Source organism: Gobio gobio (assembly GCF_949357685.1).
Source record: "Gobio gobio genome assembly, chromosome: 18".
Taxonomy (NCBI): Eukaryota; Metazoa; Chordata; class Actinopteri; order Cypriniformes; family Gobionidae; genus Gobio; species Gobio gobio.
This window is the reverse complement of record NC_137111.1, coordinates 33,274,044-33,298,574: the sequence shown is the minus strand read 5'-3', so window position 1 is coordinate 33,298,574 and position 24,531 is coordinate 33,274,044. Positions and strand designations below refer to the sequence as shown.

General features: G+C 38.7%; 1 protein-coding gene across 1 annotated transcript; it reads left to right on the top strand.

Annotated features, from left to right (window-relative positions):
* Positions 1-521: 521 nt before the first annotated feature.
* LOC307141903 (neurotrypsin) lies at positions 522-24,531 on the top strand. The gene is made up of 14 exons (XM_079842375.1): positions 522-943; positions 2,896-2,938; positions 9,961-10,203; positions 14,188-14,326; positions 14,426-14,604; positions 15,660-15,807; positions 18,095-18,273; positions 18,400-18,541; positions 18,701-18,915; positions 20,020-20,161; positions 20,243-20,521; positions 21,656-21,778; positions 21,913-22,193; positions 22,534-24,531. Exons 1-14 carry the CDS (start codon positions 863-865, stop codon positions 22,851-22,853), a joined length of 2,514 nt encoding a protein of 837 aa, XP_079698501.1. The 5' UTR covers positions 522-862; the 3' UTR covers positions 22,854-24,531.

Genomic DNA, 24,531 nt, shown 5'->3' with positions numbered 1-24,531 from the left:
AGTTATATGTTATTTGTTGTTTTATTGTAAATTTAAGTTAAATCTGTAAAACCTGAAAAGTTGCTATCATATTTTTACGGTAAGTTTCTGGCAACCACAGCTGCCAGTGTTTTACGCTAAATTTCACAGATCACTTAGTTCAATACATCAGTTGTTGATTGGATGTTGTTTAAAAAGAAAATAAACATGTACAAATGAGTGGTTTACAATCAAATTTGTAACAAACTGAGGGTTGTTTATCCTTCAATGTTATTTATTCACTAAATCATAGTAGCCTAGCCTAAAGCAATTTAAATATTAACTTTTTTTAAATCTACCAAATAAAACTCATCAGTAGGCGTATTGGCACAAGTAGTCCTATATAAATAGTTACTAGTGAAATGGCAAAAGATAGTCGTTATTGGATGACTAATTAAAAGTATGGGCTAGCCTATACTATATATATAAAAAAAAGATGCTGGGCTACTATATAAAAAAAGATGCTAGTTAGTTTAAAGGAATAAATGTTTTGACGGCTTGCCATAGGCATAGGGGACAGCCTCACTGCACCGTGCTCCATAAATGTTTATGTCCTATAATCATCTGTAGTGTGTACAGAAGGCTGCAGGAGCGGCATCTCTACTTTCCGTGTCACCTCAGAGAACAGAACAGCACACGAACCTCAGTCAGACCTCAACATGGGAGGGGTGTCAGTCGTGTCGTTGGACTTTTAGAAGTTTACACAATATTGTTTTGTTCTATCTGATCATTTTTGATGTTTCTTCTTCTGTAACATACATTTGTAAATATTTTGAGGCGGGAAGGCGTCCCACTTTCCCTGTATGCCCGCGTACAGCGATGATGGGACAGTTGTGCTGGATGTATGATCAATGACAGGATGGATATCACTGGGATCCTCTCTATCGCTGCAGTCTTTCGTTTCGCTGTCGGTGTCTACGGCGAGGTATGTAAACGCAGTTTGCTATGACTAATAAGTTCTTAGTCAGCTCACAAACAGTCAAGCTGACTGTGATTTATTTATTGACGTGTTTCTTTGGGTTTTAGTAGAGAGTTCAGACGGCGACAAAACGCTGTTTTTTAGGCTATCCTAAATATGTTTTTGTACATTTTTCTTCTGTTAAATGAGTAGTTAGAATGGAAGTCGACAAGCGAAAAATTTTACATTTTGATCCTGCATGTTATTATGACGCTTTGACATCTTCACTATAGTGTGTGACTAACGCTTTGTGTCACGTGAAAGTGTGGTAATTGTTACAGAAGGAATTATCATGCAGTCTTTGTTCATTTTTTTGTGGCTGAGGTGTACTTTGCCCCGAGTAGCCTATATTTAATCTCTTTAAAGGATCTAAATAATCACGAGATAATAATAGAGCCGTGCATATGCATATTTACATGTTCTTTATGATCCTGTTTCCATAATATGCTGCGTAAAACGTGTTATTTTTTACTTAGCCTATAGCCTATTGTTTTTTTTGTTTTTTTAATTATCATTCTCTTCTAGATAAAAATCATGGTTGCACTATTTTTATGTGTCCTTGTTACAGTTTATACATTTAATTACTGAGTAATATTAATTAACAAGAATAGAGTGGTTTAGGGTTAGTTGCATGCAGTTATGCATAATTTACCGTTATTACTTCAGTAATATTTAAACAGTACTACAGTAAAATAAAGGGTTACCACCAGTAACATTTGCTGGTTTAAGATGCTTAAAGATGATCTTCAGCTGGTCTACTGTAGCATGACAAGCTGAAAATTGGCCAAAACCCTGCTTTAAAACCTTTAAAGCTTATCTACCTTAAGCCTTACATACTTAACAACTCTATTGTCTTCGGGTCGAGAATATCTAAACTCAGACAATTAGAGCAATTTTTTTGTTATATATAGTGTTTAATAATACACATTTATTTGTATAAAAGTGGTCCTCCATCAATATTTAGTTTAGTTTTAATTCATAAAACAAAACCATCAAGAATTTGTGAATTTTAATGGTTTTCAATGGGCACACAAGGAACACAGGTGGGTGCAGTTTCTTAGGACAATCAGACCGTTAACATATACTTGCTGTTGTTTTGTCTATTCCTAAAGTCTGAAGGTTTAAGTAACTTGCATCCTCTCTGCACTGCAAGCATCCTGTCCCGTCGTTTGCTTGCAGTTTAGTCAGGATGAGAGAAAAGTGTGAGCTCACACAGTCAGGTAATGGCTTGATGGTCATGATAGTGTTCTTTGATCTCAGCTGTACTGCTAAAGCAAAACTGCTCCACACTATTAACTCATGTCTTTGTGACATTTTCCTGTCGTAAAGCAACGGATACTTTGATATCCTTCCTCCAGGGAGAAAACCTGACTAAGGCTGGCAGCTGGTTATTGGGATCAAAACAAAACACCCTAAAAAACAACTCAAACAACAAAAATCAAATGGTATAAACTAAAAATAAGGCTGTATCCTGCCCTGCGTTTAAGTCATAATTCAGGTATAGCCATTCACCTTATTTATTTGCCATACCCTTACAAATGTGTCATGTACATAAAACATAAAATAAAAAGGGTTTTATTGGCAATATGGTCCCGTGAAGAATGGAATCTTTCCATTGCACAAAAGGTTATTTGTAGTGGAAAAGGCCTTTATAGATTATTAGAAAATGGGTTATTTTAAGAACTCTTTGAGGAACCAAAAATGGTTCCTCTATGGCATCACTGCAAACCCCCATTTTGGAACCTTTATTTTTAAGAGCGTGGTACCTTGAAGGTATCAGATTGGAATACCATGGTACTTTCATATATATTAAACAAAATACCAATAAGAAAATCATCATAAATTTCACAAAGTAATTCAAAGAATATGGTACAGTACAGGTCCAAAGTAAACTGACTGTTGTTGTTTTGTCTTCATAGGCAAGACAGAGCGCTGTGTACCTAAATACCCTGCAGAGCTCAGGTAGGCACTCGCATGTATTTACAATCTATATTTTTCACTATTTCTTAAAGGCTGAAGAAAGGTGCAGGCCGGAATCCTATTTTGTTTCTTTTACGAGAATTGGCGATATACCAGCATCTCTTTTGTGAGAACATTTGTTTAGGAAATTAAATTACGTCACCTAATTCAGGCACACACTGATTGGTTGCAGCTGAAATGTCACTGTATTTTGTTCTCGGTAAGAGCATCTCTTTCGATGCCAATAACCACATCTCTGCTTGGCTCTGTATAATACAACATTAACTGATGCAAAACCACTCGACTGTCAAGAGATATATTCATCGATGTTTCCCTAGGGCAGAGTTAAAGAAATACTCAACCACAACAATCGCTCCTCAGACAAGTTTGCTGGGGTGAGAAAGACAATATTCAATGTGCTTGTAATATGAGTGAAGCACAAACACTTACTGATGACAGCGAATGGATGTGAAGCAACTGTGGCATTGATGGGCTTTAAGGACTAGCTAATTTGAGACCGAATGCCCCACTGTTTTTGCATATTACACGTGTCATATTCATATTCTGTGAACTTTATTGCTTTCCTTGCCTTCCAAGTCTGGGCAGGTTTGTGTGCTGACATCCTTGGGGCAGGATGCTGAAATCTACTCAACCTTCCCACAGAACCGTCAACCTACTCCCAGTTCATGCTGGGGCAGTGTGAGATTCCTCTCTGATTGCCTCATCTGTAGACTTATTTTACTCAGGCCGGCAGCCTCTGCTGTTAAACAGCTTATATTTAGTCTCTTGTGATACCACCAGGAGTCTTGTTGGTGGTCTTTATCGTGCTCTATAACTGTAACACCATGAGAAATATGACTGGAACTCTACCCTGATGCTATTTTAGCAAATTGCTTTACTGTATGTAAAGACCGACATACAGCATGGAACCTGAGCTGTCACGAGACAAGTGTGTGCAAGAAAAGATTTTGGACTGTTGAACTATTAACCTGCCAATGTACAAGAATGGAAACTATTTGTAATGTCGAACATATTTTTAAATGGGTTATTATTAAATGTAATGGTGTCCAAAAATCCAATCAAACTAAAACCATTGAAAGAAACAGCAACGATCAAATCTTTTCTCCATAGATCACGTTATGCTCGTAACACAGTGTATGGGGTTTTATCATCGACCACGCACTGCACATATTTATGATACTAATGAAAAGAATATAGAGCTTTTTTTTTGCAAACTTTCACTTTGTTTTTTTGGAAATGCATAATATATATCCGTACCAGTTATTGGCTGAAATTACTATTATTATTTTTTTATTGGCTATATATCTAGTTATGATTATTGGCTATATATATATATATATATATTTGATAATGTTATATTATATTAATTATATCATATCATATATCATATCAATCATATATCATACCATATCATCATATTATATTATATATTGGTTATCAGCAATGAAAATAATGATCAATATTTTATCATTATATTATGTATAATATATATATATATTTTTTTTAAATAGATGTCAGAAAGCTATGTCAATGTCATCCTCTTCTGTTCCCTCTGCCTAAATCAAGACAATCATAAAGGATGGACTGGAGGTTTAAAAATGGCTCAAATTGGAAATCCAATACTGTTCTCTTATGATAAACAAAAGTTTTTTAATAAGAAATGGAATGATACTATGTGAGTTTTTTTTAGTACTTTGTTTACAGTTATATTTGGAATAATATAGACAGAAGAGGCTGACTTAATAGAGTTTCAATGACGCTTTAGCTCTTATATGCTTATCTGGGCCATCAGTCTTTAAAGGTGGAGTAAGTGGGTATTTCAAAACTGCTTTAGAAAAGTGTCTCGGGCCAAGTACCAAAACAAACTTGTAGCCAATCAGCAGTAAGGGGGCAGTCTACTAATGACGGGGAGAAGAGAGCGCTCAGTGCACGTTAATATTCAAAAGATAAAAAACAGATAAAAAACAAATGTGGAAGATGTCTGTGGAACAAAAGAAGGCTTACGATCAGGCAAGAAGTAGGACCCGCGTAAATATCGGATCAGCTTTCCAGCGCTGGAGACAACTCAAGGAGCGAAGGCCGAGGTTGTTTTATTTCTTCTCGATAGGCGAGTAACATTGATTTTGTTTTGTTTCAAAGAACTAATATATGCTGGCTTTTGCTTGAATATGTTCGTGTGTCGTGCTTGGTTGCTTGTCCATTTGCGATCGTATTGTTTTTCACTTCAGCTATGATAATTACCCATTCATTTCCACATCTTATAACGTTAAACCACTGTCTGTTTCAAGTATCAGTTCCCAAAGTGAGTCGGAAAAGTAAGACAATAAACTCCTCATATATGTTTGTTTCCTTTGGTTCCTCTTTTCGTGATCGATATAACCCTTTAATCTTGTCATAATTGTAATATGTTCATTAGTTTGTCTATCGTGCTCGTGCTGTCGAGTTGTTCATGAGAACTGTGTTTGTGTTTTTGGGATTTAAGGGATGACTTTTTCACTGAACGTTCGACTTGGATTACCATAGTAACACACATTGCTTTGCTTTCACTTATTGACTAAAATACTAAAATCATCAGAGACATTAATCACCCTGCAAACTCTCACTTCACCCTGCTGCCATCTGGTAAGCGCTTCCGTAGCCTGATGGCAAAGACTGAAAGACTCAGGAGGAGTTTCTTCCCCCAGGCCATCAGACTCCTGAACTCAGTCACGTGACTCACTTCACCCCCGCACACACATAAACATACAGTCTTTTAACATTAACATCCACATACTGCAATTGCACTGCACTTTACGTCCCTATTGTTACTGCGTAACAACCTGTAATAAACCTTGCACATTATACTTCTTTATATATACATATTATATATTTTATGTTAACCACTTATTTTTAAGTCTACAGTTTATCTCACTTATCATATCCACATATTTTTTATATTTTTATTTTTATCTTATTTCCTATTTTTATCTTTTACTTGATTTATTTATAATTCTACTTATGTTAATACTTTTTATTCTAATTTTATTCTATTTCTATTTAATTTCTTGTAACTGTTATTTGCACTGTCCATGGAGCGGACCTGTTTACATTTCACTGCCAGTTGTATATTGTGTATATAACTGTGTATGTGACAAATAAAACTCTTGAATCTTGAATCTTGAATCTCTTGATGATATCATACCCTCGGCCGGCTGGCACAGCAGATTCCACCATAGTCGTTGCCTGGGTTACATATATGTGGGGGGCGGAGCTATCAAAATAGGGGCGTGTTTGTTTTGGTGATTTGAAATCAACATCGGTTACCAGAAAGCACTTACCCCACCTTTAAGTGCACTCATCTCAGCTCAATAAGTCTATGCTAAAGTAATCCACACAAGCAGAGACAGGAGTTAGGCTATGTGTCCGCAGGGTGTAGATTTGTATATTCATACAGGTGTAAGTACTTTTCTGGCGTTACCTCTGCAAGCATTTTGGCCCATAATGCTCACAGTATGAGATGGTCTCATCTCTGTCGCCCTAAGGGTTTAGCACCTGTTCTAAAGAGAGCAATGCCCTCTGTTTGATCCTGCACAACAGGCCTATACATTATCTGCTTTTTCCCAGAGATGATCAATTCTGACATTTATTTGTGATGGATAAGTTTCCCTTTGGTGAAACTGTTGTTATTTGCATACACAAATGTTTTAGATAATCTGAAATTATATGCGTTATGCTTTTAGCAAACCACTAATTACTCTAAAGAGCGTCTCCTATGAGTACTCTTTAAAAGCTCATTTCATTCCCTTTTATAAATGCCTTCAAAGCACCCAATGAAGAAAGTGACTACTACTTTTTAAATATCCTTCTCTTATGTTGGATGGATTTAACATTTGTCTCTTGTCTGAAAATATGTCAAGACTTCAGTTAGGCTTGCATTTGGACGGTGGGCATAAAGCCCAGGACTTTCTCCCTTTCTAGTCACATTTCCAGAAATGCATTAGATAACAGACTTGCAGCATATGGGGAACAACAGCATAAGAATGTTGCTAATAAATTATGGATCGCTGTATTAAAGGATTGTTTAAATGCTTACAAATTAATTTAACAGCCCACACTAAAGCATGAAATTGAATTGTTGTTTCTGGCCTCCTGCTACACATAAAATGTATTAGAGAATGCTCTTTCACATGAGACTTGTCTAGAATATATCACGTTATTTGGTTACAATGCTCCAAAGTAACAATATTTCTGTTTGCTTTAATGGTTTTGATTAGAATAATTTGGAAAAAGGGAGTTTCCTGATTATGTGACTAACTGTTGCAAGCAAGCAAAAGTAAATTGGCAAATATAATTGAAAATATAGGATACTTTGTGTCCTTGTGCTTGAACCACACACACACACAGACACACACACACACACACACACACGAGTGTCATTTACAATACATCACAATCTAATTGAGGACATGCCTGTTATGTTTTGCTTTAGTTTTCATTGTGTTTTGGTTCTGCTTCTCTTCCTTGTTTCCTTGTCATTTGACCTGGTTTCCCAGTGTGTTTGATTAATCATTCCTTTTACCTGTTGTTGAAATTAATTAGCCCTTTAGTTCCTCTGTGAAGTCCTGTCTTCATTCAGTTCTTTGTTCGGTGTCGTCAGTGTTAGAGGGTTGTTATTATGTTTTCCCAAATTGTTCTGTGAGTTTTTTGGACTAAAGACTATTTGTATTGAATTCTCCTTCGTCGTGCGCTTTCTGTTTGCAGCCACCCTTTTGATTCTCCATCCCGTCACCATGGTCCTTCCTGGTGTTCTTTTGTTATGCCTGAAGCAGAGGGACTGCTACCTGGAGTCTCACCTCTGGTTTTTTTTTTTAGTTAGTGTGCCAAACGCACTATTCAGTCCAGGTCCAGGGCACACCTCGGGACAACGAGCCAGTACACCAAGCTGAGCTGCACCCCGCCCCGGAGCCTGAGCCCATGGACATGTCTGACTAGGTGAGTGAACTGGCAACGACACTCAACCCGAGGGAGTTTTGGTGGAATTTGAGAGAGAGGGAAACCCCGCCCACACCCCCGCTGCTGGGGATGAGTGTTGCCTGGCCTCTGGTGACTATCTAGATGATTTTGAAATGAATAATTTCCCTGGTTCCGCTCAGCCCCATGTCACCTGTGCTCCCTGTGATCCCTCCCAGCCTACCTCTCCCACCTTCTCTACCAGAGCCAGCCTGTTCCCCAGGTCCATCTTGGCGTGAGGATCCCCTGTCTCCGCCTCCAGCCACCAAGTGTCAGACTCCTCCTCGGCCCTCTGACCCATCAGTTCCGCCTTGGCTCCATGCTCTCTCGTCTCCACGGTGGCCCGTCATCCTACCAGCTTCGCCGGGCTCTCTCGTCCCTCCGTTTTAGCCGTGGCAAGGCATTACCCTGTGTAGGATTCCTGGCATCTGGCTGCGCCTCCACCCTCCATCCCTTCGCCTCTATCAGGCTCCGCCTTCCCTCTGGCTCCGCCGTTGTCCTCGGTCGCTCCGGCTTCACCACAGTCTTCCGGGTCCCTGCCTCCACCACACTCCCAAAAGCTGACAGCTTCACCTTGGCCCTCCGGACCTGCGGTGTCACCCTGGCTCTGTGTCTCCTTGGCCCATCTGGGTCTCCACCACGGTCCCGGGTCCCTCCTCCCAGGCCTCCACCATGGTTACTCCCTCCTGCGACTCCACCATGGATCATCATGCTGGCAGTGACCTGGGTCCCTGCCTGTCTACTCCTGCTCCTGGCTCCCCCTGACCCCTCCTCCTCTACTCCCCCATGGACTGTTTTGTCTGTTTCTGTTTGTTTTCACCCCTCTCCAGCTTCACATCCTTCACCAGAGCCCCGGGCGGGAGAGCTACTGCAACGTGTGAGCTCTGTTTTGCTTTAGTTTTCATTGTGTCTTGGTTCTGTTTTCCTTGTGCCTGTTTCCCTGTCATTTGACCTAGTTAACCCATTTTGATTTAATGATTCCTAATAATAATAAATCCTTTTACCTGTTGTCCAATAAATTAGCCCTTTTGTTCATCTTTGTCATTCAGTTCTTTGTTTGGTGTCTTACTTCATTTTTTACGCGTATGCGAGTGTATGCGCACAGTCTTGCAATGTATACTTCTTTTGACTCGTACACGTACACAGGCGTTCAACACGTTCACAGTTTTGAGCAATCTCTCGCCACAAGTTACAACCCATGAAAATACTGCAAACTACACACGGTTAAAAAATCTGACGGTGTGCGTTCAGTACACGCATACTCTTCTGATGATGAAATTCGCATCACACACACTGTACGCTGACCCTCATGTACGCATAAAAAATTAAGTATACTTTGGCCTTTAGAGGGTTGTTATTCTGTTTTCCTAAATGTTCCTGTGAATTTTTTTGATTAAAGACTATTTGTATTGAATTCTTCTTCGCCGTGCGCTTCCTGTTAGCAGCCTGCCGTGACAATACCATAGATACTTGTTTTTGTTTTTATATAATACTAAGTCCTAGTCCTACCCCTAAATTTAAACATTTTCCTTTTAAGGTAGAAAAGTTAAAAAAAACATTTAAATATGTAAATATCTAATCTATTATATAATATAGTACTATAGTAATAAATATTTTAACACATCACTTTAAGGCATGTAAGGTCTGAATCTGACTCATCATAGTGGGTCCTCACAGGTCTTGCTGTTCCAGCACTGCAATAAGCCATCATTAGTATCTCACACCGCTGTCCTCACCCTCTGCACCCAGAGGAAAGACTGTAGGGTTTTTCACTCTGAAAAAAAGTTACAAAATAAGAAAGCTAATAAGACCACAGGTTTGCATCACTGCTGCTTTGAGTTAACCCAAAGTCCTATCATTTTAGGTCATGCACTTTTCTTCTTGCCAAGAATTTTAAAATGAGTTGAGCTTTATTTGCCACTGCATTAAAATATTTTTTTATGCTCCGCCATGGGCATTTATTCAAGTAATTTGAATGCTGAATTTAACTTGTAAAGTGTGTGTGTTTCCCATAGGTCCTTTGTCCTGCTCTGAGGGCTTCACTGAGCTGGGTTATTACAATGGATCTGTGTCTCAGACAGACTCTGGCTCTTCCTGTCTAAAATGGACAGACTTTCCAGACTACATGCTGCAGTACCCTGATCGTGGGCTGGGTGACCACAACCACTGTAGAAATCCAGACCGTGAATCCAACCCCTGGTGCTTTTTCAGACAGAAATCAGGAGCCATAGGATGGGCCTACTGCGACTGCCATCAGGGTGAGCTTTCCTTACTGTTCTTTCTTTATTTTTTATTGATTTTCATTTTAACAGCTTTTTGTATTACTTTGTGTTTTGAGGAAAGGTAAGGGCCCATTTAAATCAAATGTGTTTTCGTGGTTAAAAAATAAAGACGCAGGCTATTAAAATGTGTTTCTTAAAAGTTAAATTTCTTTTAACTACAGCTGCGCATTTTTAGAACACTGTGCATTCTGTGTGAGCAGACCCTAAGGGCCCTATCATACACCTGGTGCTATGTGGCGACAGGCATGACGCAAGTGTTATTTGCTAGTTTCAGCCTGACGCAGATTTTATTTTCTCGCCCAGCGCCACATTGTTTAAAAAGCAAATGCATTTGCGCCCATTTCTGCGCCCATGCGAGTTCTAGTCCGAAAACAAGGTGCGTTTAGGCACATTGTTGGCACATTGCTATTTTGAGCCAACTGAAAACGACTGCGCCATTGACCAACAAAAACCTGGTCTACAGTTGTAACACTGATGTTCAGGCAAGAAGACGAAGACAGAAGAATAGAGCAATATACTCCAAGTTTAATAATAAATATCCATGATAAGGAAACTAAACAGAACATGACTGTGACTAAAGTTAATAGCGCTGTATTTTTAGCGTTATTTAAAGGGCGTGTTAGTAATATGCGCCTATAGGCGGGTTCACAGCACACGTAACTCTGCTTATTACACAAACACACACACACATAGGGACGCACAGCAGCACCAAAAATGTTTAAATATTAAAAATAAAAGGACTAAAATGTAAAAGATTATTATTGTGTACAAATGCCTACATGTCATAATGGGTAGTCATTGAATGTATCAGAATTAGTCTACCTATTTGCAGTAATGACGAGCAAGCAGGTGTCAAGCAGATCTGTTTCCTCGCTAAGCGTTCCGTTTTTTTCCGCTTGCAAATTCCGCCATGTAAATAGCAAATCCGCCATGGTGCGAGCGCAACTGGCTTTTAAAGGAAATGGGAGACGAGACTCTGATTGGTTTATTGCACGTTACGCCCAAAACACACCTCATTAAGAGACTAGGCACAACCCTTTTGGACCATGTGTATCCTCTCCTGTTCGAACCGCCCCGCTCTAAGTGGGACTCGAACCCAGGTCTGCTGGCATGAGAGTTGGATTCTCTAACAAGGAGGCTAAAGGCTGCAACCTCTAGCGTCAGTCGCTAGAGCGTCTCTTGAGATCAGAGGAGTGAGGTTTACTCACAACGACTACTAGCTGGCCTCCGTTACACTCACCCCCCTAAACCTCACTCCCATCCGGGTCACGGAACCAATGTAACCCCTCCTATTCGAACCGCCCGCTCTAAGCGGGACTCGAACCCGGGTCTGCCGGCATGAGAGTTGGATGCTCTAACAAAGAGGAGTGAGGTTTACTCGCACAGCGACTACTAGCTGGCCTCCGTTACACATGCCCATTTTTCCCGTTGTTTAACTATCAAAAGTGGATTCAGACACGCCCTAAGTGCACTTGCGCCGTGCGCTTTAGACCATGCGCTCAGATCATTAAAATAGGGCCCTAAGTGTCAGAGTGACAAAAGCATTTACAAACCAACCAACACATGCAAAACTATTTCTGATGAAGCTTGAAAACGCTTAGTGTTACTGTGAAAAAATGTTGCTTCAGGCTGTTGAGCATGCTGGTTATCATTACAGAGAGTCTAGCATGACTATCCCATGGTTCGTTCTAGACATCAGAGATATACTGTGAACCGGCTAAGTTATAATTAGCTAAATTATGCACTGAATATGTTCTAGACAATCTAGACATAATAAATGTACCCACAGAGGAGGCTAATTCTGTTTAATTTTTATTATTCTCAAATTATTCATCGTTATGGTCAACACATGCCTTTCTGGAGCTAATAAAGCCTAACTATATGTATGTATTTATATATTTATTCACATGTTTATTTATTTATTAATTCATTTTCAGTTTTATTTATAGGTTTATTTATTTATTTTTGGTTCAATTATTTAGGTCTATTTGCATAGAGGCAGTACAAAAACATAAACTAAATGATGCATTGTACATCGAGATTGAAGCAGAAGCTAATTTGTTTCAAAGTTTCCTTTTTGTATCTCAAAGTCCTTTACATACAAATGGCGTATTGGAATACACTCATTCCATATTAAATCAGCTGCCATTACAATTCAAATACCTGCAGTACATAAATGCCGTAAATAAGAGAAACAACTAGCATATTAAAACAGGCACAAAATAAAAACATTTGGGGCTGTAGTGCATGGTTGCAGGTGGCTCTAGTCTAGCTACATTTGACCTAGAAAAGTTCTTACTGGACCGTGCTGTTTGTTTATTAAGCGAATGTGTCCTGGTGAGTATTCGTCTCATAGCTGTCATATTAGCGTAGGTGGTGTTGTACAGAAGCTGAGTGATGTTTATTACTGCAGTCACAGCAAACAGCCACGGCCAAGGATTCTCTCTGTCCTCTCTTTTTATTATCCTCTATTCATCTTCACCGGTCTATGCGTTTATTGTCTAATAATCAATCAGACTCACGTCCCTCATGTGGATTTGTTACTCTGTATTACTCCCATTCTGAAAGTGTCTGTTCACTCTCTGGATCTCTTTGTGCTGGTCTGTCATCACTGCCTGTGTCTGTGTTGAAATCTGTCTGCCTTATCTCTGGGAGCTGTGATTATCTCTGTCTGCCTCTCTCCTCCTTTTCCTTTCTATGTAATAACATTAAACTGTTACAGACTCAAAAAATTAGTGTGTGTATTTAAATTCATGTCTGTGAGTATGACGTGTGGCAGCAACATGATAATTTGTAAGACACAGTGTCTCTAATGTGATCATTCTGTACTAATTATAGAGAGCTGATTCACAGAGTCTGTAAATGTAAATGGGAGAGAGTCGGGTAAGCTGTGCCGCTTTTATTTAAGTTGTCCTCTAGTCAAGGAGAAAGAATACGGAGGTAAAAGCTAATTATATTTCAGGATGTCTGCTCTCAACTGAATATAAAGAAGACAGTATCTGCAACAATAAGGAAGTGGAGAAATGGATTTCTCAAAACATAAAAAGCTTTTCACACAGCTTTTCACACAGTGTCATGTAAAGAGATTAGTGTTGTCAAAAGTAGGCTACCGACTTAGGTACCAATTTAAAAAATGTGAAATTTTACAAATGTGACTACCAGCATTTCCCTCTAGCATTTTAAGCGCTGCTGAACGGATTCTTAAACACCTCTGATTGGCCATTGTGTTCACGCGCTCAACATACATGTCTATGATTGCCTACAATGATCAATGCTTCAAAAACATGTTGTAAATGGATGTCTTTTACACTCTTCACCGAGCTCTTACACAGATACACATGGGAGCGTTTGAAAGCAGGCGTCTATCAGCGGCTCCGTCTATCAGCGGATATATTAGGCATCCGCTAATAGACGCCTGCTTTCAAACACTCCCGTGTGTATATAAGCGCTCGAAAATGCTAGAGGGAAAGGTTGGTATGGTCAAATTTTTTAAATTTCACGACTTTATACCGAAATCGGTACTTTTGACAACACTAAAAGAGACAAGTTGAATCATTGGAGAATATATATATACAGTATACTCTCATGACACAAAGCAACACAGCTACAACTTTTCTTAATATGTTGGACCTTTTATTGAAAGTAGCCTATATTCACCTGTTGAGACATGCTGTCTTCAGCGTCTCGCTTATAATAAACCCATCCAATGTATCTGTACCATGCGTTAAATTTTTTTTTTGACATGATACACCACCCAGCATACCCGGTTAAAGAAGTCACCGCTCGTATATATTTATATGAGTCACCCATTGATGATTTGTAGAGAGTGGGATAAGAATATATATTCTTATCCCACTCTCAACAAATCAGTGGACCAAGTAACAGTCTTACAGTTCAAAGAAAATATTTGTGATATATCAAAATCTCTGAATATGTTAGATTCTGCACCTATTCCTCCAGGTGAGGCTCGGTTGGTGGGAGCTTCGTCTAATAAGAGTGGTCGTCTTGAGGTGTACCTCAATGGCCGTTGGGGAGCAGTGTGTGACACCCACCTGACCGATCGAGATGCCAGTGTGATCTGTAGACAACTGAGGCTCGGGTATAAGCTGCAAACTCTATTCATTATCAGCAAGAGGCTCTGTACTGATTAACACACTCCGTATATGCTCTCATTTAATTACCTGCTAACTCCCAACAGTGAAATCGGCACTGCGCTTCGGCACTCTTACTTTGGACCTGGATCTGGTCTCTTCCACTTTGAACGTCTTGGCTGCCATGGCAATGAAGATTCTCTGCTGAAGTGCCGGAGCCGGAAGTATGTCTCCGGCGACTGTAACCATGGCAATGAGGCTGGAGTAGTGTGTGCTGTTCCAGAGGGCAAGTTTGTTTTTCATTTGAGTGGGGTATCCTATATACATCTCTGGAAAAAATTAAGAGACCAATTAACATTGAGAAATCAATGTTAAGTGGTCTCTTAATTTTTTCAGAGCTGTATATATATATACTTTCTATTTTGATCCATTTAATATATGAAAAAAGTATTAATTTACTTGTAATTTAATTTGCTTAATCTTTTGAAAGGTATATAAATACACACACACACACACACACACACACACACACACACACACACACACACACACATATATATATATATATAGGGCCGAGAGAGCGAGAGAATGCAAGTTAGGAAACATTATCTTTGTCACATGCTGTCAATTTCATTTCTCAGAGTCACAGTTCATAAAGCCAAGCTTCCTGTATCTGATCATACCCCTATAAGATATATTTTCAACCGTTTTATAGCGTGGAAAGGCCTTCTGTGGAGCTAAATGAAGACAGAAGTAGGGTCAACCGTGTGCCTGTTGTAATGGGACAGTTTGCTAGAACAGGGTCAGGTATATTTAGAGAGAGCTGTGAATTATTCACACAGAAACATTAGGAAGGAGAAAGCAATCTGAGATCTCTGAGGCTATGCCATGGGTTCTTACACATGTCCCCATCCTTTGCCATGCACACATACATGCTACACAGTATTATTAGGCCATATGTAGGAGACCTATATCTTGTAAAGGTATCTCTGGCGATGCATATAGTAGAGTTTTAAGCTTCTGCTCTCAAAATATTGTGAAATGTTTCACTGATTAGTTTGTCCTAATCCTTCTTGGTAACGCTTTATTTAACAGTGTTCTTCTTACACGTTACATGTAATTACTGTAGTAATAACTATAAATTATGCATTATTACATGCAACTAACCCATAAACCAACCCCTATTCCTAACGATAACCGTAAAGTACGTACGTTGTTCCTTATTATTACTCAGTACTTAAATGTATAATTACACAGTAACACGGACACCTTAAAATAAAGTGTAACCTCATTCTCTGCTGCAGTAATTTAATCATCAGTTGATTGGACTGTTTTGTTTAGGCAATGGTGCCCCCCTGAGGCTTGTGGGAGGCCTTGAGGATTTTGAAGGGCGTGTGGAGGTGTACCATAACGGGAGGTGGGGTACTATCTGTGATGACGAATGGGATGATATCGATGCTGAAGTGGTTTGCAGACAGTTGGGATTGGGGTAAGAAATATGTCATAATGTGTCCTTTTTGATGCCAAGGACCCCCAAATATTACTTCATATACAGTCAAACCAAAAATTATTCAGACACCAGATATAATTTTTTACTGGTGGGTGTAGAACACTATAGTTAATTTATGTAAGTGAGGATAGCAAAATAAAGTAAACTGTGACATATTATAGCCAAAAATTCTTCATACAGTGGGCTACCAGTAAAATTTATAAAACATTTGGGACCCAAATTATTCAGACACTTTGACCTGACCATGTTTTGCTTGCGTGTTTTTCTTTAATTGCTAATGTGACCTTTTATACCACAGACTGAACAAAATTAAGCATTGCTTGCTTGGTCATTGGTTGACCCTAAATTGGTATTATCTAATTGTGTACTTAAATTTAACAGCTGATAGCTGATTGGTTGATTGTAATCCATTACATACCTTTCTATCAAAGTTATCTGACATTATCAAGATGAATCATACACAGTTTAACTCGGAGTTCTTGTCATATTTTATTACCATTTTCTAAACTATAGACTGTATAACATCCCAATAATGAGTGTTTTTTAAGAAACTTGTTGCAAAGATTTTTTTTTTTTTTTACATATTTTTAAATATAATTTTGTCTAAAGCTAAAATTATTTAAAATATTATCTGGAAAATATTTATTGCCTATTAAGTTGACAGCTTATCTACCTTCTTTTAGAACAATGTTAGGTGTATATACATGTTGAAATAAAAAAAAACAGATTTTATTTTATTTCAAACCTTTTAAACTGAGGCTGTCGATAAAAAGAAAAAAATAATAATTGTGAAAATAATAATTTGATTTTGCACCTGAAAGAATGAAACTGTAATGATATCAAATTAAATTAAATTAAATATTAAAACACGTTAACTTTGACAGCTCTAAAAATACATTTAGTAAAAAAAATAAGCATGAGTACAAGAATTATTGCAAGTTCTTCTAATGTTGCTTGAAAGCTTTTGTAAGTAAGGACATCATTAGGATGTTACTGAGCTCTTTTCTGTTTAGATAATATTTAGAAATGCTTTGCTTTGAGCTGGGAGACACTGATGATGTCATGCACAAATCTGAGTGCTGCTTAAAAGGACAGTCCTTTTTGACACACACAAACGCGCACTAGCACAGTGAGTGAACTTTATAAATATAGATGAATGGAAGGAGTGTATGAATGATTGATGGGGTGCAGGGATTCACTCCATGAATCTGCAGTGGGATCGAAAGTAACTGATTTTACCCTTCACCATCCATGTAACGCATTCTGTTAACTTTCTACTACACTTTCTCACTTTCCTCTTCTGTACATTATATACATCAATAATGATGTGTCTTGAATGGCTTTTCATTGTAAGTATCATTACAAAGTTATGTACTGTAACTCAACTAATATGGTACCTCTGTATCTTTCTTCGTCTGTATCTTTCTTAAGTATTTTTAGCTTATATATTTAATCAAAAATACAATAATATTGTCATACAATTGTAATATTATTACAATTTAAATAACTTTTTTATTGTAATGTACTTTAAATTTTAATTTATTCTTGGCTGGCAAAGCTGAATTTTGAGCAGCCATTACGCCACCAAGGACAAGAACTATAATGATAAATATATAGTTTTAAAAATCATTAAATAAAAAATATTAGCAGAGCCCACACCACAACTATAAAGATACCGGCACAGAGAAACAAGATATTTTGATTAACTTTCAGAACAGTTTTTTCAAGCTAATGAATGACAAAATGATCAAAATTGACAGCCAATCAGAAACCATCCAGCTTTAAAGAGCATTTAAAGCGGCAGACAACAAAACTCCAGCATGTGCTTATAATAAACAGAACAATAATGTGCAATGGTGGGGACACTAATCGTTATAGTTATCTTTATATTTATTGCTTTTGGTGTGAATGGGGGAACTCGGTGGTTACTGCAGTTTTCAGTGTCACATGATTTCAGTTCAAAAATCATTCTGATTTGGTGCTGAAGGAACATTTCTTATTAATATCAGTGTTTTGCTGCTCAATGTTCTTGTGGAAACCATGATAAATTCTTTGATGAATAGAAAGTTCAGCATTTTGAAATAACTTTTTGTAATATTATAAATGTCTTTACTGTCATTTTTGATCAATTTAATGCATCCTTTATAAATAAAAGTATTAATTTCTTTTTTTTTTTTAAACATACTGACCCCAGACTTTTGAAAAGGAATGTGTTTCTTGACTGTTTTGGTATTGGAATAAATCACAGGCAATTGTTTATTTTTAGTGGTGTACCAAAGGCGTGGACATGGGCACACTTTGGGCAGGGCACTGGGCCTATCGTACTGGATGGCGTGCACTGCACAGGAAATGAACTATCTCTTGAGGAATGTCCTCATGCTCCCTGGGGCCGGCATAACTGTGACCACATGGAGGATGCTGGAGTGTCTTGTAACCCATTTACAGGTGAAGATGACATGAACTGTGTCAGACAACAGCACTGCCCATATGATAACCCATTTACTTTTATCACCATTTTATCTGTCTGTATATGAGCATAGATTAAACTTATCCATGCTAATGCTGCTGTAGATGGAGTGTTGCGTCTAGTAGGAGGTGATAGCCCATGGGAAGGACGCCTTGAAGTTTATTACGCTGGAGAATGGGGCACCGTATGTGATGACAACTGGACCGGACGTCACGCCCAGGTGGTATGTCGACAGTTGGGTTATCGGTAAGCTGATTGATAACATATTTCTTGTGTAAATGTATGTAAGCATATGATCTGCTACTTTGAAGTAACTAAAAGCAGCCCATTTTTCATATTAGATGTTTTCATTTGAGGAATGTATGACTGTAATCTGTTGCTGCCATACCGCTTTTTGTCCAACAGAGGGCGTGCTGAGATGGCTCCAGATGGGATGTATGGGGAGGGTACAGGGTTGATCTTGCTGGATGAGGTGAAATGTGAAGGAGACGAAAACTCTCTGCTGGACTGTGCTCGTGGTCAGTGGGGGCAGCATGACTGCTCCCACAGTGAAGATGTGGGCATACGCTGCGAAAGAGAAGGACAGAACAATGAAATCCCCGAAGTGGCTCCTGCCACTGGTGCGTAAACACTTTTATTAGCTTTATTATCATCAAGAGTAACACAAAATCCTATTCAGATGTTACACAAGAAGAAACAAGCCCATTTTGCACTTTTAAGAGCCCTCCAAAACAAATTGGATACTAGGAAATATCATCTTAAAGGGGCTATATGCAACTTTTTCCCCAAAATAAACGTAACAATAGCCTTTTTATTTGACCATTTATGACTCAAACATCTCCTGATGAGCATACTGACACCTTTCCGCTCACAGCAGGTGCACCTACAAGCCTGTATCCTATTTTTCCTATTTTCTGGCGGGTCGTCTTTTCCCGCGCTGTCTGCGGATGTGACGTCACCACCGCTGCGAGAGGTAGCAGAAAATGAGAGCAGTTCTGTTTTTTGGCCACAGGTGTCAGTCGCGAGTTTAAATTTCAGAAAAACGCATATAGCCCCTTAAATGACATGTTTGCATATTTATCTGCTTAAAAAAATAAGGTTTGGACATGGTGTAAAAATTATTACAATCATCAGAAAGTGATTTGTTGCTCTGACAGCTAATTTCATTAACATAATGTGCTTTTTTTATTATCTGCTATCTAAATCAGTGGTTCTCAATCATTTTGACTCCAAGGCCACCAACACCAGGCATTTTTTGAATACTTGAAGCTAAACCTAATAAGACAAATGGGACACCCTACGGTCTTATGGACTTAACTAGCATGCGGTGGCCATTGTAAGTCCATAAAACTGTAAGTGCATATGAAGTGTGCCATTTGGGACAGGGCCAAAAAACAAGATATAATTTATTGGAACGTTTTTAGCTTTGGTAAAAGAATGTGATATGTAATATAACTTTTAAAAGACAATAATTATCATATTTAATTATTAAAAATAAATATACCTTAAAGCTATTTTCTGTCATTTAAGGCACCATATTACATTTGGTGCCAATATAAACATTCTTAGCCTTTGTACCCCATATCGGGGATATGATTTTGCATAACATCATCCTTTAAAAAAGAGAATGCATTTACATTTTAATTAATTATGTTAATTTTATTCTCCCAAGTCTATAGAGGCCCATCTTTTCTATGCTGTTTCTAGCTATGCTGTGGTTCCAGGTCCCCTGGTGAGGCTGGTGGATGGTGAGAGCCGTAAGGAGGGCCGCGTAGAGGTGTTTATTAATGGCCAGTGGGGCAGCGTGTGTGATGACGGTTGGAATGACATCAACGCTGGAGTGGTCTGCAGACAGCTAGGATTCATGTAAGTATGTTTCATGTGATTAAAGAAGATCTTAAAATCCTCAGACACTTATTTGTTCCTCTTTCCCCTTTTCAATATCAGTGGGGTCTCGAAGGCCCGCTCCATGGCTTATTTCGGCGAGGGCCAGGGTCCCATCCATCTGGATAACGTGAAGTGCGTTGGGACTGAGGCTTCATTAGGGGAGTGTTCAGCTGTAGGCCTGGACGCCCATGATTGCAGGCACAGTGAAGATGCGGGGGTCATCTGTGATTACACCACTGAACCTGTAAAGTCCAGCGGCATGAGCAAGCAGGAATGTGGTTTGAGACCCAACACACAGAGGCGCAGGAGAAGGATCATTGGAGGAGACAAGTCTCTACGGTAATGGACGTCAGGCTTTATTTTATTTGCTTACATTGTAACATCTGCATTACATTTATGGATCGCTGTATTTATTGTTTATTGGCCAGCTGCCATTTTTATTGTCTTATATTGCACTGTGGTCATTGGGGAACAATATATAATGTTTGTATATTTAGAGTTACAGGAAAATGACTACAAATTTGCTTTATAATTGTTTAGTAATTTGATATTAAACAGCAAAACTGTTTTTGAGTTAAGGGTATAGTTAACCAAAAATGAAAATTCTTTCATCATTTCCTAACCCCCATGCCCTTTCAAACCTGTATTTCTTCCCTGGAACACAAAAAGAAAAGCCTAGAAATCTAGACGCACCCTAGCGGCAGCAAATGTAATTTGCAGCCAGGGTCGTCTAGCAACTCTGGTCTGGCCAATCACATCGTGTATAGAGTCGGCGGGCGGGCTTAATATAACGACGGCAGAATTGTGGCGGTTCCGCGTGCTACTCATAAACAAAGAAGCTGGCGAACAGCTGTCTTTCGAATCGGCTTTGGCCACGACTCTGGAAGACTTGGAGTTAAGCTTTTCTGTGAGAAAAAAAACAAAGAACGGCACTGAAGTCAATCTTAAGAAAGGAAGATGTCTTCGGAGTTTTGTCGACCGGATACGGCGAAAGTTTAATGTATCAACTAGCTCCGCTTCACCTTCTTCGTTGCTCTGGTTGGTTGTAGCGCTATCCTATTGCGTGCAGAGGGAATTTGAAAGACAACCATTTATCCCGCCCCTCGGATTGAGCCCTGCCAATGGTGTGTTCCCAGACCCAACATCTTGATGTGGGTCTGGCTTGTCAGGCTAAAAAAAGAAGAGATTTTGAAGAATGTGCTGCCCACTCTTTTCCATATAATGGAAATTAAGGGGGATTTGGTGGGATTTTTTTGGTCCTTATCTAATAATTAATTCAAAGTACACTACTATTAAAAAGCTGGGGGTCAGTATGTTAAAAAAAAATATATATATTTAGCAATAATCAAAAGTGACAGTACATTAAATTTTATTTTTTATAAATGGTGGCAGTGTTAACCATATGAAACTAGCATGAATACAAAGACTATGTTTTTTAAATATATTTTTAAACCATGTGTGACTGTCATGTAGTGGGGACTGGCCATGGCAAGTATCTTTGTGGCTGAGGTCTCAATCGAAGGGCACACATCCACTTTGTGGGGCGACTCTCATCAATTCCTGTTGGGTCATTACTGCTGCTCATTGCTTCAAGAGGTAAGAGAGTGACTCTACTGACATCTAGTGGCTTTCCATAGAATGATAACCACTTTACACTGTTACAGTTGATGTTATTCATGACATCTTGGCAATAAATGAACATGCTGTGCTTGAACATCTCTTTTTTTCAGGTTTGGTTCTGACCCCTCCCGTTACGTGTTGCGGCTCGGCGACTATCACACAGAGGAGAGGGATGACTTTGAGCGCACTCTCTCTCCTGAGCGCATCGTGATCCACAGGAAGTACAGCAGCCAGGGCTGGGAGTATGATATTGCCTTACTGAAGTTGAAGGGCACAGATGGGAACTGTGTGGCCTTTAACCCGCACACTAATGCAGTTTGCCTTCCGGCTCACAGCAACAAGAAGGGCAAGAGGCCCATAGCCTGTGTTATTACCGGCTGGGGAATTACAGGTACGGAAAGTATTCTAATATGCGGATTTGCTGCTCAACAAATATTTTGTATTATTTTCCATGTTGAAAACAGTTGTGCTGCTTAATATTTTTGGTGGATACCGTGATACATTCTTTGCTGAATAAAAAAGCTAAAAAAAAAAAAACTTTTGTAACATTAGAATATTATATTTACTGTCACTTTTTAACAAATCGAATGCCTTCTTGTTGAATAGAAGTATCAAGTAGTAAATGTCATTGACCCCAAACTTTTGAACGGTACTGTGTATATTTTTTATATAATATAATTTATTTACATACTTTGAAATGTTGCTTATTTTTCTTTCTCTTTTTGTATTAGACTCTGAGTATTCCCGAACACTACTCCAAGCCTGGGTTCCGTTACTGCCCTCCTGGAAGTGTAAAAAACGCTACGGCAGTCGCTTCACCAGCCGCATGTTGTGTGCCGGGAGCTTGTCGAACCATCGGCGTGTGGACAGTTGTCAGGGTGACAGTGGGGGTCCACTGGTGTGCCAGAGCGACGGTGGGCACTGGATGCTCACAGGAGTCATCTCCTGGGGTCACGGTTGTGGCGACCCCACCTATCCTGGTGTATACACACGGGTCGGCCGTTTCCTGAAATGGATTGAGAAAGTCACCCACAGCCCTGACAAAGCGTGATGTTACAGTGTTGACATTAATGCCACTTACTGCATTGTATAAATATATGTCATGTAATGCCTATGAACGGATCACCAGCTGGTCATTAGGTTTAAAGCTGGTTTGATCCAGTTTTTTGTGTTGCACATTTTACCACTTGCACCATGCCATTTCAATTCCATTTCGGTCCACTTGTAACGTTCGTGAACATGCACAAGAACGTAAAGCCACAAATGTATGTTTTTGAGGGACAGCTGCATTACGTGAGTGGAGTTTTCCGAGATCGAAAGGTCTTGGACAGATAAGCCTTTGTAAATAAGTCATTTTGCACTAATCTGCATGCCAACAAAGTGTAGAGGTCTGTGATCTGGTCTGGCTTTTCTGGATCAGGATCTTAAATTAATTCATATATTGCACTTAAACGTGTTTTGTTGAGCTGGAGTTCATTAAGGTAAGGAGCGGCATGCATATATGTAAAGATTCATCAACATTCCACTTGTATGTTGGTTATTTGTATTCTTGTTGAAGGTATGCAGGGTACGACTACCCTTATTGGGCTTACAATTTAGTCTTTTTTCGGGTGGGATGCAGAAAACCAGTGTCAGTTTATTTATACATATAACATTTTTCTAAAGCCCCTACTGAGAAGATGTAATAATATTAGTGATATGAAGTATTGGACTGTTAATCGGCTGGATGATAAGGGGATATGGTGAAATGAGATGGGAGCCAAAATTATATTTCAATGCTTTTGCAAGTGAACCCAAAAGTGTTGTGAGCGAATGTAAATGTATTGAAATATAATTAATTATTTCTCCTATCTCTTGTTTTTTTTCATCACCATGTCCCCTTAGGGGCTTTGTATAATGTGTTGTAGTAGGGAAAATTTACAATACAAAAACACTAATATCCAGGGCAACAGATTAAAGTTAAAACTACGCACAGACTTTAAAACCGAAAACTTTTTCACATTTATTTCACTTATGGTCAGAATCTGCTGCTGAAAAGTAAATTATGTCATGAGTTATTATATTTCTGTCAGTCATTATATTACATTGAAGTTATGTTAAAGGGCTTGAGTGATGTTGTTACATATGCTTCCAGTGTTTAGGTTTTTGTATTTATTTACACAAGAAGATATAGGCTTACAAATTCATTGTTTTGTCAAGAATTGCTGAAATTAGGCATAGACAGAAAGAGAGATGGAGAAGACCACTTCGTAATTTGTCATTTTTAATGGCAAAGCATACTTAAAGTACAATTCCACGTCTATTCTGTTCAAATTATTTAGATGTTTTGGTTCTTGATACTGAACAATATGCTTTTCATCAATTCCAAACAGAAACTTTGATGTAATTATGTAAAAATATATAGGTTGTTAGTATGCCAAATTTAGCCTCGCTTAAACCAGTTTAGCCAGACTGTGAAGAGTCAAATGTTTAGACACCGAATTTACCAAACATAACATGGAAAGAATGGGATAAACAGATTTGAATGCATGTCCGTCTCTGCACTTTATTTTCTTTTTCTGAAAAAGATGATGGGAAAAAAGCTCGGAAGCATAGTGTAATGTGAAGGCATCTGATATTAATCATGTATCTCCAAAATTGTGTTTGTATTAAATGTCTAAAATTTTAATTGACTGCATTAACTACATTGGAACTGGCTCATTAAAAAATAAACACATGAAAGGTATTTT